Source organism: Antechinus flavipes, chromosome 1, assembly GCF_016432865.1.
Source record: "Antechinus flavipes isolate AdamAnt ecotype Samford, QLD, Australia chromosome 1, AdamAnt_v2, whole genome shotgun sequence".
Lineage (NCBI taxonomy): Eukaryota > Metazoa > Chordata > Mammalia > Dasyuromorphia > Dasyuridae > Antechinus > Antechinus flavipes.
Window position 1 is genome coordinate 79,397,825 of NC_067398.1, and position 19,679 is coordinate 79,417,503.

At 35.4% G+C, this 19,679-nt stretch overlaps 1 protein-coding gene across 1 annotated transcript in view; it reads left to right on the plus strand.

Annotated features, from left to right (window-relative positions):
* The window catches only part of RFT1 (RFT1 homolog), a 56,780-nt gene extending 48,305 nt beyond the window's left edge, over positions 1 to 8,475 (plus strand). The window contains exons 13-14 of the mRNA XM_051984791.1: positions 166 to 6,484; positions 7,830 to 8,475. Coding sequence (XP_051840751.1) covers positions 166 to 330 — 165 coding nt within the window. The 3' untranslated portion in view covers positions 331 to 6,484; positions 7,830 to 8,475. The remainder of the gene's footprint in view (positions 1 to 165; positions 6,485 to 7,829) is intronic.
* The last annotated feature ends 11,204 nt before the right edge of the window (positions 8,476 to 19,679 follow it).

Below are 19,679 nucleotides of genomic sequence, written 5' to 3' on the forward strand. Positions count from 1 at the left end.
GACCTTTATTTTTCCATCAGTTACTTCTAGAATGTGAGCTGTCTCTCAGCTTCTCTAACAATAAGCAATTATTTATGGTCCTAATGGAATTTCTGGAGTGAAATGTTAGGAGAGTTGGATTGGGCTAAAGGTTCCTGGCACTAATGATGTTTTCTTTCCCTTTAGGTGTTTTTGTGCTGTGAGAGAGGCTGGCTGGCCAGGCTTCTGCACATCATTGTGGGGGCTTTGTGTTTGGGAGCCACCCTTGTGACTGTGTTCTTCACAGAGACCAAGCTTATCCTCTTTATTCGAACTCAGTTCCTACCCAAATATACCCAGAAAAAAACATGAACATATAAAAGGACCAGTTCCTGTATTTAGTTCTACAGACCTGCCAGAATGGTTTGTGGTGCAGAAGCTCATTTCCTGTTCAAAGGAAGAATATCATGAGAATCCACTGAGGTTCTGGTATTAACAAAACCATAGGTTGATAAGAAACTAGAAAGTGGGAATCCATTGGAAAATAATAGACATAATATTTGGTTTATGTTTCCAATCCATTTGGAATTTTAAATGTTAATGAAGGATATAATTTTTAAACAGAAATGAAATTAATAGTAGCATTTTCAATTGTCTTTTCATCATTTTGTATTGATTTTTTTTTTCTTTGTTGATTCCTTTTTGGTTTTATCTAGCTTAATAGCCAATTGTATAATTTCTAGTTTTTTTTAGTTTTGAGTAAACATTGAGCCCTCCAAAAGAAATCTGATTATGTAACTGTCCTTTTTAATTCATTTCTTCAAGAAAGGAAGAATGCTGAGTTTTGCTTACAAAACAGAAATTAAGATACTTGAGTGATTCTTTTGTTGACTTGAGCCAACAATTTGATTTTTTTCTTTCAGAGAAGAATAAATGTCATCCATCCCACAAGTCAGGAAAAAGAAGCATGTAGTCTTTCTGAGAAGCATGTTTCTAAGAAGCTTGAATTATTAGGAAATAAATAAAAAGGAATTTAGGAAAGTAAAATATAGAATTCAGGATGAAAGAAGGATGACATTTACCTTTTAGTTGATTATAAACAATTAGACTAACCATCCAAAAAAACCATGGTATTTTGAAGAAAGAGATCACCAAAAATGAGCTACCTTTGGTTCTATAGCCAAATGTTGTCTTTGTAGCTGACCTGCACTTTTTATAGGGAATGAAAATAGTATAGAAAAGCAACTTTGACTGAACATCTTTGTTTTTTGTGTTTCTCCCTACTTAGAAAACATAAAACTTAAACTAATAAGTCAGTAATCAAACATCTGTGACTTTCATTAGCACAAAAATTCCCTCTACCAATTCCAATTGCATACTGTTTATAAGTTAGAGAAGTTTTAGATAGTTATAGGAAGCTTAGATAGATTCAATGATTTGCCTTTGGTCCCACAGCTTATGAGTTCCTGACTCCAAATCCTATACTCTTTACTAAGCCTTATTGTCTCTCCTTTATTGTAACAAATACCATTCTGACATTTTATTCATGAAAGATTGTGCCTTTGCAATATGACCATCCCGAGTTGTTGGCCCACTTATTTCTACTTTTAGTTATGACAATAAATATGATAAATTTCCAGCCTAACCCAAGAATAGAGCTGACCCATGATGCTCAAAGTGTAGAGGGGTTTATAGAATAATAATGGAAATTCAATCTCAGTCATTCAGTCATCATTTGACCACACAGAGCTCATACTGTGTGCAAGGTCATATGCTAAATATAAACACTGTGGCACATCAAAAGATGGATAAGAAGCTGTCCTTAATTATCCCCATATTAGCCATGTAAAATGGAAAAAATAGGCTCCTCATCTGGGGTCTCTAAATAGCTCTCCCTAGCTTTGCAGAAATATGTCTTCTGTGAGTTTCCCAAACCCATGGTGCTCTGCCACCAGAATAAACTTCAGCTTGTGCCCATTAGATCACACCCTTTCTAGTCATTGTTCTAAAGATTCAGGTTGCTATTATAAGACTTGTTCAGTAACTTCCTGAGTTCCTTGGAACTGAAAATCTCCCAAACTTTTGATCCCTTTGATTCCCCCCACCTTTTTTTTTTGGCTGGGGCAATTGGGGTTAAGTGACTTGTCCAGAGTCACACAGCCAGGAGGTGTTCAGTGTCTGAGATCAGATTTGAACTCAGGTCCTCCTGACTTCAGGGCTGGTCTTTGATCCCTTTTGATGAAGGTAGTAACAGACTAAGTTGGAGACTTTCATTCTACTGAGCTATATTCCTGGTTCTCATCTTCATTGCCACTTCCATTTCTCTTCCCTTATATTCCTGATCTTGGTGGGATTTGGCACATTTTTCCCCCCTGGCTTCTTGTTTGGAGATCATTCTTGGCTGTGGTCTGTTAGTCCCTTTCTCCAAAAGCAAATCCACATTCACTTGTACTTTTTATAGTTTTTTCATATTTTTTGTTTTTATGTCACCACTTTGCAACTCCTCCCTCTTCCCCAAGAGCCAAAGAGCCAAGAGAATTTTTAAAAAGAAAGAAAAAGAGGAATAAGAGAATTTGTATTATTTATTTCACCACTTATTTTACTTTTCTTTACCACTTACTAGACTAATACTCTCTTCAGCTTCCTTTCTGTCCCACTAGAGGGCTTGCCTGTAATTATTATATCAGATCATTCTTTCACTGCTTCTTTGAATTGTCTTTCTCCTACTTCAAACACCAAAACCCTAAGTCATTCAAATGCAGTTTTGCTATCAATGTCTTAGGCTAAACATGACTCAAGCCATTCTAATGCTGCAGGTCTGAGACTGGAACAAAATGAGTTACTTAAAGGTCATATAACAATTAAAGATAGCATGGTAAGAAAACTCAGTAAACACACAACACCGCTTTCATTGTTTATTTACCCATTCCATCCCCAATTTCCATATAAAAGCCAATCTAGTCATTAAGCAAGTTGGTGACTCACATGGCAATGAGACATCTGTGAAGTCTGAAAGACACTGACTCCTCTTGGGCTGACATTTTAAGATTTCAATAATTTTGCATTAGTCCTCTGGACCTTCAAGTTTCAGGAACATTTTCCTCACAAGACTGCCAGCCCGTTTTGTGACTCATATCCATATTTTTCCTGGATATTTCCATAGAAGATATACAATTGAAATGGAGATTGTCCATAATTCTTTGTAACATAAAAACACCACTAAGTAAATGGCCTAGGTAAATGTCATTTTTTTCCCATGTGACTAGTCTATCATCTTTTATTTTTTTCCATGCATTCCTTTGATAATGTTCTCTATACCTGTTTTCCTTTGTTAAATTGTTAGAGGGGAGAAAAGTACTTTACATGTGTTTGGTATCAGTTTCACTAGAGGCATATATTTCTCATACATAATCTGCATTATGCAGTTGCAAAATAGCTCCCAGATTTACATAGTAACATAATACAGTAAGAGAAGAAAAAAAGTTCTTATGCATTCCCAAGTTTAATCTCAGTGGTTATTTCTGGTTTAATGTTTACATGTAAATGTTTCAGACTAGGACAGAATTGTCTAAAGGAAGCAAACTCAAAAGTTCTTTTTATAGTATTAACAATTTAGGACATGGTATGTGATCTCAAAAATCCTCATGTAAGACAAGCAGTTGCAAATTTCTAAACAAATAAGTTAGTTTGTTTTGTTGTTAGGTTTGTTGTTTTGTTTTGTATCACAACACAAGCGTGATGTATAGACGCTTATCTATACCTGGAGACCTATATTTTTTAATTTCTTCTAAACAATTCCTGTTTTTTCCCACTGTGTGGTAGCCTTTTTTTTTTTTTAAATGAGTCTTTGTTTCAGAGAGAAGTTTGAAGTCATTAATTGTTATTCAGTCATGTCCAACTAACTCTCCATGACCCTGTGGATCTTATCACACAAAGCCATTCTGTCCTCCACTATCTCCCAAAGTCTGTCCAAACTCATGTTCATCGCTTCCATGATACTATCTGTTGCATTCTTCCATCCCTTTCTCCTTTTGTCTTCAATCTTTCCTGTCTTCTCATTACATGTCCAAAGTATTTAAGCTTCAGTATTTGTCCCTCCAATGAATAGTCAAGAGTTAATTTCTTTAAGTATTGATTGATTTGATTTCCTTGTGGTCCAAGGAACTCTCAAAAGTCTTCTCTAGTGTCACAATTTAAAAGCATCAATTCTTCAGTGCTCAATTTTCCTTATAAGTCCAACTCTTACAATTACATTGTTACTGGAAAAACCATTACTTTGACTATATGGACCCTTGTTGGCAAAGTGATGTTTCTGCTTTTTAGATGCTGTTCATGTTTGCCATAGCTTTCCTTCAAAGAGCAGGAGTCTTAATTTCATAGCTGCAGTGCCATCTGCAGTAATCTTTAAGCCCAAGAATATAAAATTCTTTCCTTATCCCATTATTTGCAGGAAAGTAATGTCCCCACTTGCTATGATCTTAGTTGTTTTGTTTTTTTAATTGTTAAGTTTTAAACTTAAGTCATTAAGTAGAATTCTGCAATCTTCCAAATATAATTCAGCCCACTCCTTTCAGTACTAGGCCCAACTTGTGGTCTATCTGTAGTACTTGTTTAAGATACTAATAGACAAATTCCTGAAGTTGTCCATTCAAATATATATTTGTCCAAACAAACGTCATTTTTCATTCACTTGGATTTTCCTGTTGGATTGTCAAATCAATCTCTCTCTCTCTCTGTCTTTCTCTCTCTCTCTCTCTCTCTCTCTGGCACTTAATTGTATTTTTTTTTCCAATTACATATAAAGGTAATTTTCAGCATTCATTTTTTTAAGATTTTGGAGTTCCAAATTGTTTTCCTTTCTCCCCCTTTCCTCCCATCTTCCCAAGACAGCAAGTAATCTGATATAGGTTATGTATGTATAATCATGTTAAATATATTTCCATATTAGTCATGTTGTAAAAGAAGAATAAGAACAAAAGAGAAAAACTACAAAAAAGGAAAAAAAAAGTGAAAATAGTATGCTTTGATCTGTATTGAGATTCCATAGTTCTTTCTCTGGATGTAGATGGCATTTTCCATCACAAGTCTATTGGAATTGTCTTGGATCACTATATTGCTGAGAAGAGCTAAGTCTATCATAGTTGATCATCACACAATGTTGCTGTTACTATGTACAATATTCTAGTTCTGTTCACTCGGTATCTGTTCTTTCCAGATTTTTCTGATATCTACCTATTTATCATTTCTTATAGAACAATAATATTTCATTATATTCATTTATCACAACTTGTTCAGGCATTCCCCAGTTGATGGGTACCCCCTCAATTGCCAATTCTTTGCCACTACAAAAAGAGCTTTTTTGTATTTTTGTACAGGTAGGTCCTTTTCCCTTTTTTATGCTCTCTTTGGGATACAAACTTAATTTTGAACTAAAATATTAGAACCAGCTCAGATGAACTCCAGAGAGCCAGTTAAATTTTCAGTATGAACATTTATACCTTGAAAATTGAAAAATACTACAAATCAGGACTGGATTCATTTTTGTTGATTGTCAAGGCTTAAAAAGTGATAGAGAAAATAATGACGAAGATTAAATTTAAAACTGAGTCTTCTGAGTATACATGAATATTTGTATGTGTGTGTGTGTGTGTGTGTGTGTGTGTGTGTGTATAAAACAATTTTTATTATGAGGATGGGTTGTTAAAATATTTCATCTTTGCTTTGGAGGTGATTTTATATCTATCTCCTTTAGGAGGCTGCTCCATAAGTCATCCATGGCCTAATGTTTTCAGCTCAATTAAGCTACAGAGACTGTAGAGACCTGACTCTAGGTAGTATCTTCACTAGGACAATGGCATACAACTTCAGCGAGCATATGTCTCATTGTGTTATGCCTCACTCAGTATTAGTCATCAAAGTGTTGATAAAACCCTGGTCTGCTGTTGGAAATCTCTTGTGAAGACTTGCCCAATCCCTTCTAATACTTACCTCATCAAAGAAATCATCAATGCAAATACAGATTATTATGATAAAAATTATACAATTTTTTCACTTTTATTGTAGGAATTGTAAACAAAGAGAATTTAACGATCTTTCTTTTAAAGAATGAAGAACTAAACCACAAACATAGACATTGAGTTGTGTAAGAGCATTAGAGACCAGTTTTCTACTTGCCAAGAGAACATCCTGAGTCCTTGACTAAAAGGGCCTCTGGGAGATGTAGGGATTGAGTAAGTCTTAAAATAACATTATGTTTTCTCTCACCTGAGGTCCCTGGGACACAAGGGTGAGCAGAGCCAACATGGTCTATTTGGAAGAGGAGTTCAAATGGATGACTTGAAACTGGAAATGAGGAGAGGACTCTGAGGCAATTGGCCTTTGTATTAGGTGTTTCCTCTACTGCTGCCACCATTTAACTCGCCTGAAGTAACCCTGAGGAAGAGTGGTTGGAAGGAACTTGTGTAACTTTTCAGGATCAAGGATAGTAGTTTATCTCCTTTTCCCTGCTTTCTGCAGGGGGCAGATAGTAAGTCCAAAGTTTATCTTTATTCTAAAACTGATCTCTCAATTTGTGTTTAATCTGTCTAGAATTTGATAGCTATAAATGTGATTCAACGTAGCTGATTTGGATCTGTATGCAGTATTTTCTCTGAAAAGAAAGTTACAAAAAGAAACAGGAAAGCAGCTAGATAACACAATGGCTAGAGCTCTGAAGCTGTGTCAGGAAGAACTGAATTCAAATTCAGCTTTAAACACTTAATAGCTGTGTGACTGGGAAAATCACTTGCCTAGATGCTAATTTTCTTACTTTCTTCATCTATAAAAGGGAAATAGTAGCACCTACCTCCCAGGATTGTTGTAAGAATTAAAAGATAATATTTGTAAGGCACTTTATAAATTTTAAAGTATTTTGTAAATGCTAGCTATTATCATAGGATTATTTAAAAATGACAGAAAGCAAATATAAAAATCAGGGAGGAAAATAGATATTCCTTTTTGGGGTACTAAGAATTATGTGAAAATCTTACTGACTTTAAATATATATATATATTGCATAAATATCTTACAACTGAGTAAAAATCTGAATCTAGGCTTTGTTTATAGAAAAATTAGTCAGTTTTCATTGTTGTTTAGTGAGAGCTGGGAAGCTGCTTTAAGTCCTTTTTTGAATTTCACGTAGTTCTCCACAAATTCTATGAAGGAGAAGCAGTTACTGGAGAGTTATTCATGCTTGATGTCTTGAGGAGAAAGAGAATTGGTGGAAAAGCCTGGTAGTGTTCATATTCTAAGTATGGGAACTAGAGCCAGGGAAACCCTCCCTTCCTATTACATTTCTATGGATGAATTTTTCCACTTTAAACAAACAACCCTCACAGATACCTGACTAAATAATATAATTTTGCATTTTAAAATAACAATGTATAGATGGAGAAAATAGACACAGGACTTGGTAGTTAATGATATTTTCTCAGATCTCCTTTTGTAGGTAATTAACAATAGTAGCTAACATTTATATAGTAGCTACCATGTGCTTAGCCCTGTTCTAAGCATTTTATAATTATTTAATCCTCCCAATTACCCTGAGAGGTCAGTATAGTTTATAGATGAGGAAACTGAGAATAGGGGGCAAGATGATTAAGAGATTTTCATAACTGAAATATTCCCAGCATGAAGCCTCAGAGCTAGACTAAAAAGAGATTTTGTTGATTTATATTTTTATGGCTTTCCCCAAATTAATCTACATCTATTCCTAGATGCCGTGAGGCTAAGGCAGTCCTGATGAGGATGTGGTATTGAGGTGTGTAAGTAAACTTGAGTTAGCTTTTCTGAGGCATTTACCTCAGCAAATTCCCTTCCCATTGTTTCTCTAGGGCAGCTTTTACACTGTCCCAATGGGCAAAACTTAGAACCATTGATCAAAAGGAATGTCCTAATTGAAGGAATGGGGAAAATGATACTATGTGCCTGAATTTGAGAGCCAACAAGAGATGGTAATGGGTTCTTCTAAATCAAATACCTTGTACTTCTATTCACTTTAAGACAAAAATCTATGACCCTGACAGAAAATGGGGGCAAAAGATTCTAAGAATTTTACAGTTTTCAGACTGTGATAAGTATTAATTTATCTGATTGTGTACTAAATGTGATTTCCTTGTCCAATGACCAGTGAGTCAACATTGAACTTTTGAAAAAATTGAACATATCAATCATGGTATTATCATGAATGAAAACAAAAGATAAAATTGTGGCTAAATAAAAGGAAAAGTAGCTCAAAATTTCTCCTTGAAAAGACAAATAAAGGAGTTGGGGAAGTTATGTTTATTATGTATCTAAAGGCTTCAAAAAAACATCATTGAATGTTTGCTTATCTCTTTTTGCATAGCTCATGAACTGTTTGCAAAGACTATCATGAAAATATTTGCAGTTGCTATACCATCTGCTAAGAGGAGGAAGTAAAGAAATTCTGTGAAGAACTTGAAAAAATACTCCAAATAAAATCAACATGTACTCGAAGAGGTAGTTTTACAATGGATAGAGGGCTGACCTTACCAAAGACCTGAGTTCAAGTATTGAACTGATACAAACTAGCTGTGACCTTGAGAAAGTCACTTATTTCTTAAGTGTTCTTGTCAACTCTCTAAGGCTATAAATTCCAGGGAAGGTGACAATTTGCACTGAAGTTGAGGTAGAACTGGTTCATCACCTGAGAGTTCCTCATACCAACAAATACTTGGTTACTTCAGTGCAAAGGTAAGTTAGACAAGCAAGAAATCAGATAAACAAATCCTTTTCAGATTGTGAAACCTTAAACAGTAGTTATTAAAAAAACATAAACAAAAGCTACTAACCAAATGAGACTGAGAGTCTGAATTAAAAGAAAATTCAAGATAAATCAGGGAAAAAAACTGTTCATATATAGTGAGATATATATATATATATAGTTATAGTGAAATAACATGACAAAATTTGTAGGATGGGACCTGAAGGAAAAATTATCTCTGATCTCTATTAAGACAATAAGAAAGGAAGATTAATAGATAGCAGGTAGCTCTTAAAAACTAGAAAGATTATCATATCATGATGGAAGCCAGAAGGAGCATCCAGTAGATATTGTGATATGTGTAGGATGTAGAAATGAAGTCTTGCTGAAAGTGCCAAACTTTCAGAGAGGTCAGTGGCATTCTGGAAAATGTTTAACAGCTAACTCTCTAAAAAAATTGTATATTTGACATTTTTAAGTATGCCTTATCAACATTTTCTCCATCAATTTTCACCCTACACAACCAATTAAATCAAACCCTGATTTATAGTGTTTGCCAACTTTCAAGATACAAATGCTTACACTGAAAATTAAATAATGGGTTCCTGGGAGTCAATACAAATTAGCTCCAGCACACATTTGCCCCAGATTGTGGTTTCCAGATTCATAAAAATTCTGGAAATTTTAAGAAATCTGAAGATCATTTTTCTTCCTAGAAAAACCAGCAGTAAATCAGGAGTAGAATGTTGGACACATAGCAAGAGATGAATGATGTACCAATGAGGATTACTGCTTCCATCACTTCAACTATCTACTCAAGTGTAAACAAGATAGCTTCCTTTTTTGTGGGCATATCAACAATAAAAGCATATCTGGGAGCTCTGAATGAGCCAGGATTATGTGATCCACATAAAATAATTTGTACAAAAACAGTTTCTGTTGGTGAGACTGAAGGGTTGGGAGTAGGAGGAAGCATCTGTAGAATTGAAAGAGTAGTTACAGATGCAGAGAAGACCCCAATTCTGTCCCAGTCTCATCATCATATACCAGCTAAATAAACACTGCTCTGACCCTTCTTGATTAAAGAAAAAAAAGAAATAATCTCCAAACAAACACAAAAAAATTATCTTGACAAGTATAGGAGCCATTGGTACAACTAAAAATAAAAGATGGAAGAGCTATTTTTTTTAATTAACACATCATTAACTAATTAGCTAAATTAGTCCTTACCCCTTTTTGATTAAAGAAGGAGAGAAAATAGATTTTATTAAAATTTTATGTAGTTTTAAAACATGAAGAGTGAATTGGTTGCGTACAGAGAGTGAAGGTTAAACGAACAACCTGTATACTCCAGTGCTACCTTCACAATTTATTTAGTTATTGGTATTTCACAATTACAAATGATCCAGAGGAAAGTTAATGGCAGGTTGGGTTGGGAGGATTTATCAGAGAACAAGAACAAAGGGTCAAAACATTTTCAACATGAGAGGTTGTATAAATGTTCATGTTCTGTTGGAATAGACTTCAATAACCCTAGCTTCCCTCCATACATAGGCATCAAAGTAGAAGTTTCTAATAAATGTTGGCTATCAGGAGCACAGAGACCAATTCCTAATTTTCAAGACTTTTTCTTGGGGAAGATGAGTTTTTAGACAACAGAGCTCAGTCCAGGACACAGGATTCTGCCCCAGCAATTGAGGACAGATCAGAACTGAAGAGCCCAGAGCCCACACCAAAGACAGCAGGATTAGACAGATCTGATAAATCAATAACAAAAAAAAATCACAAAATAACTCTTGAGTTTTTACTTTACATCCAGAAAATTAGTAAAGATGAAAAAAAAAAAGAAAATTAGTAAAGATGATAAGAGAACTACTCAGCACTCTGGTCCAAATTAAGGGACGTGATTACACAGAGTAAACTACAGAGTGAATTATCATTCAGCAGCCCCTGATGCTATGTACCTAGGGCAATTCCTAAGTTGGTAGCCCAATCAATCTTTTTCAGATCTTCACTTCAGATCCTAGCCGTCCAATTACTGTGAACATGGCAAGCTCTGTCAATAAAGCAAATAGGAAATGCCCAGGCTGCAGTCAAGACTAATGATGCCCCATGCACAGAGACTCAATATTCCTCACTACCTACAAAGCTTTAAGAAGGAAAAAAAAATGCTGTCTCAACTATGAAAGAACAAAGAGAAATGAAACACTTGTTAAGATTTTTTAACATTAATATTTGCAATATTAGCCAAAAAAAGGTAAATATATGCAACAATGTAAAACATGGATATATATATGGGCTGGAAATTGGGCTAAAGCTACTCCCTAGGGCTACAGAAAAAGCTATATTTGAGGACAGCCAAAGTATTAGAGCCTACATGAGCATGACATATCTATACATAATTTTTACATGTAAGAATATGTGTAAATTATATAAATATATAGGTACTGCTCTCAGGTAGCATGGATAAATATGATCTGAGTTCTGACCCACTTTTGTATAGTAGGAGAATGGTTATACCTGTACCACTAGCATAATAGCTACAAGAAGTATTACTGTCTATGGCTGCTCAGGCTGGGCAATCCCTCCTCTAGTCTCTAGAAAGGATATTAGGCTAGAATCATATCTATTGTGATTCTTCATATGACTTTGGCTTCAGTATATGAATCTGGATTCGGAAGGAAAACTACTTCATTAATCAATCATTCTTAATGAGGAAAGGAGCCTTTAGCTTACACTCAACCAATTTAGCCCCTCCCCACCAAATACAAGTCATCACAAATAGTGAATACATAGAAACACATTTATTGATATAAAACAGTAAACAAAAATCAGAATTCTACAGATTAGAATATCATAGGAAATCAATGAGTTAGTTAGCTCTTCAGAAAAGATCTTTGCTCAAACTAGCATAGAGAATCTCCCTCCCTGGGGGGGAGGAGGCGGGGGAGAGATTCTAGCAGTCTCTAAAATGTCAGACCCTGGAGACTGGAAAGATGATGGGGCTAGCTTTTCTATATAATTGTAGCTCAACTACAATCCACTATTTTCTGCAAACTGCTTCCCAGGTGACCTTTTCTTTATGTCTCCCAAGAATATTTGGAATCAACTAAAGAAAATCTCTTATGTCAGCATTGTCACAGTTTTCTCAGCCAATCTGTAGGATCATCTCCTCTCACATTCTCAGCATATTCACAAAATCACACTAGACCACAAAGTATAATACTTTGAAATTGTTAAAAAAAAACTTTATATACTTTATCTCATCTGATCCTCATACAATATCAGAAGCATTTATTAATCAGTATCTACCTGCAAAATATTGGGCAGAGAATAGAGGAACAAAAGTGAAGTAGTCTTTATCCTTAAAGAGCTATATTCTATTGGGGGTAACACACTATAAGCCAGAGTAAGCTCCAAATGAACAATCTATGAAAATGTGGGAAATCAGTGGACAACAATAGGAAGGATTATGTTTGGCATCTATTTTTTAAACGGAGCTTAATATACCTCAAGGTCAAGGATAGGTCCGATATAAACCAAAATATTGATAAAACATTTTTTGTAATAGAAAAGCACTGAAAATAAAACAGGTGTTCCTACATTGATTGGGAGAATAGCTAAAAAATTGTGTTCTGTAAATAAAGTGGAATATAATTGCACTGTAAGAAATGATGAACATGAAGAATGAAGAGAACCATGGAACGATGTATATGAACTGATAATAAGGTGAAATAAGCAGAACCAAGAGAACAACAGACAAGATGACTATAACAAAAATATAAATAGAAAAATAGCAAAAAACGAAATTGAATAATGCATAATTATAATGATCACAAGGAAAAACAAGTAACCTAAATCAGCTCAAAGCAACTGATGCCACAGCAGATAGAATACTGGACTAGAATCAGAAAAAGCTCAGTTCAAATTTAGCATTAGACTCTTACTCATTGAAAAGACGCATATGCACTTTAAAAAACAAAGCTTTGGAATCTGGTATATATTTTGCCCTATTTCATATCACTCAGTATTCAAATTTATAATGAGATATTTCTTTCTCATAATTGTTCTATGTTTTTATAATAACATAATTCATAATATATCATAAAAATAACAAATAATTGTATATAATATTAGCTAGCATTTACATAGCACTTTAAGGTTTGCAAAGCTTTTTACAAATATCTCATTTTATCCTCATAACAGCCATGGGAGATTGATCCCCATTTTATAGATGTAGAAACTGAAACAAACGTTTAGTGACTTGCTTAGGGTCATAGAGCTAGTAGGAAAGTAGTGAATTCAGGTTTTCTTGACTTCAGGCCTACAACTCTATCCACTGAGCCACCTGGTACTGCTAACCTCCCTTTCAGCCACCTTTCCAACGTTGGAGTTATTTTTGGTTCCTGTCTTCCCTGTTCTCTATTGCTGCTTCTATAACTCTTTTCATACCCGACTCCAATCCTCATTTTTCGCTTTGGCAAACTTCTAAGTATAGCAGAGTTCTGCTATACTATATATGCCTAGTCCTCATGAGCATATGCAGAGTGTCCTGTTGATTCAGTCTTTAGATGGAGTTTGGATCATTTATAGACATTCTGTAATTAGTTCTGGTCAGTTAACTATATGGAGGAGAGATAAGGTAGAGAGGCCTTTGGCTCTCTCCATCCAAGACCAATATATAGCATGTGAATATGGATCCCAGTTCTTTGCTTTGGTATCTGTGTTCTCATTTTAGGTTGGAGTACCTTACCGTGTGAGTTTTGAAAGGTCAAGAGAACACGCCTTCATTATATCTAGCAGTAATGTTCTGAAATAGAATCTGCAGCCATCTATATATTTTTTACCTTCAAATCCTCCAGAAGTTGAGAACAACTTTGTGGGATTCAGCCCAGCAGTTTCGCACAAAGGCTTATCCAGCATCAGTGCTGTAATTGTAGTGTAGAGCCCACTATCTCTAGGGACCACGGTGGTATAGGTAAGAGTATATGTCCAAAGTGTTGGGAGAGTGGAATGTTTATACCCTTATTCTTGATATATGATTGAAGTAAAAAAAATCTTTTTATTACTAATTGGTTAAATAGAACTAGGGTGCTAGTGTTGTTGTTGAGTCATTTCCATTGTGATCAACTTTTCATGGTCCCATTTAAGATTTGCTTGGCAAAGATACTGGAATAGTTTACCATTTCCTTCTCTAGCTTATCTTACAGATGAGGAAACTGGGACAGTGACTTGCATAAGGTCATACAGCAGGTAAGTATCTGAGGCCAGATTTGAACTCAAGAAGATGAGTCCAGGGCCAGTGCTCTATCCACTGTACCACCTAGTCATCTGAGGTGCTAGTTAATAGCCACTAGATAGTTAATGCTGGAGAAAACTTAGCAGAATGGGACCTCAAGACAAGAGCATAGAAGAAGAGAAACCCTAAATCCTCACTGCAATCAAGGAGCAATGTAGCCAGAATTATTACTACTCTAATGTTCCATCTTCCAGGAAAGTCTATTCCCTCTTCAGATAGCTACTGATTTAATCTTCCTTAGGCATTATTATGCCTCTATCACTCCTGTCCTCCAGAGACCAAAAATCCTCACAGGTGGTTCTTTATCCATAACATCTTTGAGCAAACTTAGGAAACACTTGGTGTAGACTGGGTAGGAGGAGTTGATTTAAAAGCTCACCATGACTGTCTTCAGCAGGGGAGCTTAAAAAATCAATGTTGATCATTTTATTTTTACTGTTATAAAATATTACTTTAATCTACTCAGAATAACTCATTTTGGATCAAGTAAATTGGGTAAGAAATCGGAATTTCAATGGGATGGAAACAAACATAAAACAAACTCAATATAAATTAGGGTGGGATTAAATAATATTCAAGTAAATTCTCTGGATCCAGCACTGGGAAAAGCCAAAGCTGATTAAAAAAAAAAAAAAAAAAAAAAGCATTAACAACAAACAAATAATAATTGTCCATTCACACAGTACCAGAAGAGAGTCCCTGTAATTCAGACTTTGAGCACCATCCAGTGACTTAATCTACATAACCACCATCTACTTGGATGATTCTTTTTTGATCTGCACATGCTTAGAAAAGGAACTGTGGCTGTTTGAAATTAGATCACCACCTTGTGGTTTACCCAGATTTTGCACTCTGTATAATCTCTTAAATTGCATAATCTCTTAAATCTCATCTCCCAGTACTCAGAGATAAATAAATGCCTGTATTAGAAGGAAACCCGGTTATTCCTTTAGCTAAGGCCTAGAGAGGTGAAGATATTTGTTCAAGATCATACAGATAACAAATAGGGAAGACAAGATTTAAACCCAGCTTTCATAGATCTTATAATTGGTTCTTTTGCAATTATATTATGTGGCTTCCATTATTCTCCTAAAGAAAAGGACAAGATTTGGAGCAGAGGAAATGGAAAGTGACTTCAAGGCAAGGGGATATTTCAGAGGAAGGCTTTCTTTGGGAAAGGTAGCACTTCCTGTGAGACACAGATTTGTTTGAACTAAGAATAGATCATATCCATAAAGCAACAGAATAAGAAAGATGTACGTAGTTCCAGAAGGTGTAATTTATCCATGAAGGACCTCAAAGCCTTTTATCAGGGACTTAAATTTTTTATTATTATTATAGCTTTTTATTTACAAAACATATGCATGGGTAATTTTTCAACATTGAACCCTTGCAAAACCTTCTGTTACAACTTTTTCCCTTCTTTCCCCCACCCCTTCTCCTAGATGGCAGTTGTCCAATACATGTTAAATATGTTAAAGTATATGTTAAATCCAATATATGTATACATATTTATACAGTTATCTTGCTGCACAAGAAAAATCAGATCTAGAAAGAAAGGAAAAAACCTGAGAAGGAAAACAAAAATGCAAGCAAACCATGACAGAAAGAGTGGAAATGCTATGTTATGGTCCACACTCATTTCCCATAGTCCTCTCTCTGGGTATAGATGATTCTCTTCATTACTGAACAGTTGGAACTGATTTGAATCATCTTATTGTTGAAGAGAGCCACGTCCATCAGAATTGATCATCATATACTCTTCTTGTTGCTTTGTAAAAAGATCTCCTGGTTCTGCTTGTTTCACTCAGCATCAGTTCATTTAATTCTCTCCAGGCCTTTCTGAAATCATCTTGCTGATCGTTTCTTATAGAACAATAATATTCCATAACTTTCATATGCCACAATTTATTCAGCCATTCTCCAGCTGATGGGCATTCATTCAGTTTCCAGTTTTTTGCCACTACAAATAGGGCTGCCACAAACATTTTTGCACATGTGGTTCCCTTTCCCTTTTTTAAGATCTCTTTGGGATATAAGCCCAGTAGAAACACTGCTAGATCAAAGGAGATGCACATTTTGATAACTTTTTGAGCATAGTTCCAAATTGCTCTCAAGAATGGTTGGATCTGTTCACAATTCCACCAATAATGTATCAGTGTCAGGAACTTAATTTTGATTGAAAGGTAAATTATTGGGTAGCTAGGTGGCACAGTGGATAAAGCACCAGCCCTGAAGTCAGGAGGACCTGAGTTCAAATCTGGCCTCAGACACTTATCACTTCCTGGCTGTGTGACCCTGGGCAAGTCACTTAACCCCAATTGCTTCAGCAAAAAGAAAGGAAGGAAAGAAGGAAGGAAGGAAGGAAGGAAAGAGAAAAAAAGAAAGAGAGAGAGAGAGAGAAAGCAAAGGAAATCCCCTTATCCAGAATGCCTGTGAAATCTACAGATCTGTTCTGAAATGCAAAATGGATAATTTTGTTTACATTAAATTAAAAAGGGTTTGCACAAACAAAATCAATGTAGCCAGGGAAAAGCAGATAAACATTTTTAATAGTCGTTTCTGATAACTATAACATTTTTATAGAGAACTGAGTAAAATGTATAAGAATAGAAGTCATTTCCCAATTGGTAAATGTTCAAAAGATACAAACAGGTAATTTTCAGATGAAGAAAATAAAGCTATCTATAGTCATATTTAAAAAGGCTCTAAGTCACTATTGATAGAGAAATGCAAATTAAAACAGTTCTGAGGCCACACCTATCAGATTGGCTAACATGACAGAAAAGGAAAATGAGAAACGTTGGAGGAGATGTAGAAATATTAGAGCACTAATGCATTGTTGGTGGAATTGTAAACTGACCCAACCATTCTGAAGAGCAATTTAGAACTATGTCTAAAGAGCTAACAAACTCTACATACCCTTTGATCCAGGTCTATATCCCAAAGAAATCATACAAAAGAGGAAAGGACCCACATGTGCAAAAATGTTTGCACATGTAACAGCTCTTTTGTGGTACAAGGAATTGGAAATTGAGGGGATGTCCATCATTTGGGAAGTAACAGAACAAATTGTAGTATACAAATATAATGGAATACTGTTGTTCTGTAAGAAATAATGAGCAGGAAGATTTCAGAAAAAAACCTGGAAAGACATACATGACCTGATGCTAAGTGAAGTGAGCAGAACCAGAATATTATACACAGTAACAACATTTCACAATGACTAAATATGATAAATTTAGCTCTTCTCAGCAATACAGTGATCCAAGATAATCCCAATAGATTTGTGATGGAAAATGCCATCTACAGCCAGAGAAAGAATGCTGGAATCTGAATGAATATCAAAACTTACTGTTTTAACTTTTTTTTTCTCACAAAAAGTGAGATTTTTTTCTTTCACAACATGACTAATATAGAAATGTGTTTTAAATGATTGTACATGTATAATCTATAGATTAAGGAAGGGAAGGAAAAATTTGGAACTCAAAATTTTTTTAATTTAATTTTTAGTTTTAATAGTTTTTAAATTTTTTTCCCAAAAAACATGCAAATATAGTTTTCAATATTTACCTTTGCAAAGCCTTGTGTTCCAAATTTTTCTCCCTTCTGCCCCTCCTCCTCCCCCTAGACAACAAGTAATCTAATATTGGTTAAATACATGAAGTTCTTATAAACATATTTCCATATTCATCATGCTACACCAGAAAATGCAGATCAAAAGGTTTTAAAAAGTGAGAAAGAAAAAACAAACAAACAACAAAAAAAGATGAAAATATTATGCTTTGCTCCACATTCAGTCTCATAGTACACTGGTTGAGGATGCTACTTCTATCACAACTCACCTGATAATTGAGGAGCTAATTCCATCACGGCTCATCATCACATAATCTTGTTGTTGCTGTGTATAATGTTCTCTTGGTTCAACTTACTTTATTTAGCAGCATTCTTTTCTGAAATCAGTCTGCTTGTCATTTCTTACAGAACAATAATATTCCAATATATTCACATACCATTCAGCCATTCCCCAGCTGATGGACATGCACTCAATTTCCAATGGAACTCAAAATCTTACAAAATGAATGTTGAAAACTACCTTTACATGTAAATGGAAAAAATAAAATACTAGTAAGTGAAAAAAAAAAAGTCCATAGGTTCAGGTCCATTGATTTTTAAAATGTTCCAAGAATCAGGCACACTGACCCATGCTGGTAATCCCTGCTCCAGAGAGGAGAGGCTGTTGGATCACTTGAGCTCTGGAGTTCTGAGCTGCAGTGGTTGGGATGAAGTTGATAGAGCATTCATGCTAAATCCAGTACCAAAATGGTAAACTCTTGGGGAGGTGGGGGAAGGAGAGACTCAGAACCAATCAAACTGGCTAAAGCAAAGTGAACTAGCCCCGGTGTAACCTCTGTACCAGTTGGCACTGGGTTCAGGCTTGTGACTGGGAGCTACATTTCCAGCCCAAATAAAATAGAAATTGCATTTAAAAAAAAAAAAAAAAAGATGAGTAGGATATAGGAAGCCCACCTTACTGAATGTAAATTAATACATTCAAGATTTCATTTGTGTCTCTTGGATATTAGTGCTGGGATTGACCTGGACCAGGGGCTGCTGTGTTTCCAGCCTGGGTGAAAAGGGAGACCCAGTGTTAAAAAATAAAACAAAAATGTGCAAAAAATGAGAAATCATTTCAGCTCTCAAGGAATTTACATTCTCCGCATGAATAACTAGCATTTCTCAATAAAAATATTTTTAAGCCTCTTTGTCGGATTTTCATGGAATTGTCTCAGCTCTCATTATTAATGTCTAAATCTCTTAGGTTTATAGACTTAGGATTGAAAGAGATCTTTGGGGACATTGAGTTCAGTTCTTTTGTTTTAAAAATGAGACATGAATGATTGTTTGTTACAAAGCTCTCCCAATCAATGTCTTTGAAACATTATAAAAAGTTCAGGTTATGAGCTAGAGTCAGAGGTCACAGAACTGCTGGGGGAAGCCAGGGTTGAAAGGAAAATAGATGAGACCCAAGTATTAGTGCCACACCCAGAAAGTTCCTTTAAGGAGGATATTTGACCCAGATTGGGCATCCATCTCTAACCCTTTCTCCTCATCTGTAAGAGGGTTTTGTATTTGACGGCCTTTGTTTCTTTCATATTCTAAATCTAGGAATCCGAGAGACATACCAGAATATGGGCAGCTCCCTCGGAACCACTGCTCTCTGGGAATGTCCTGGTAATGACAGAGACTGTTCCTGAATGTGGAAATTAGACTTCTGAGTCAGGCAGATACAGATGAAAAGTGATTTGTTTTACCATCGTTTACCCCACATAGTTGGATTACCAGACTGTTTTTTCCCTCTGACATATGTACATGGGGTGAATTAGTCCTTAATATTGTAAATACCTCCTTTGCTAATTAAATCTCCAGGGTTGCAGGAAATATGTTGTTTGCAAGAATGCTGAACCGGGGAAGGAGGAGATTCATAACATTGATTTGTATCATCACTCAGGGCTCAATTACCTCAATATACTTGTTCCACAAGTCAGCCTTAGTTTAGATCCAGATGCCATTGGATATCAGAGCGGCCTAACCAAAATGTAACAGATGGGCTCATTAACCTAGCACTAGCTTATGGAGGGGCCTAATCAAGGGTATTAA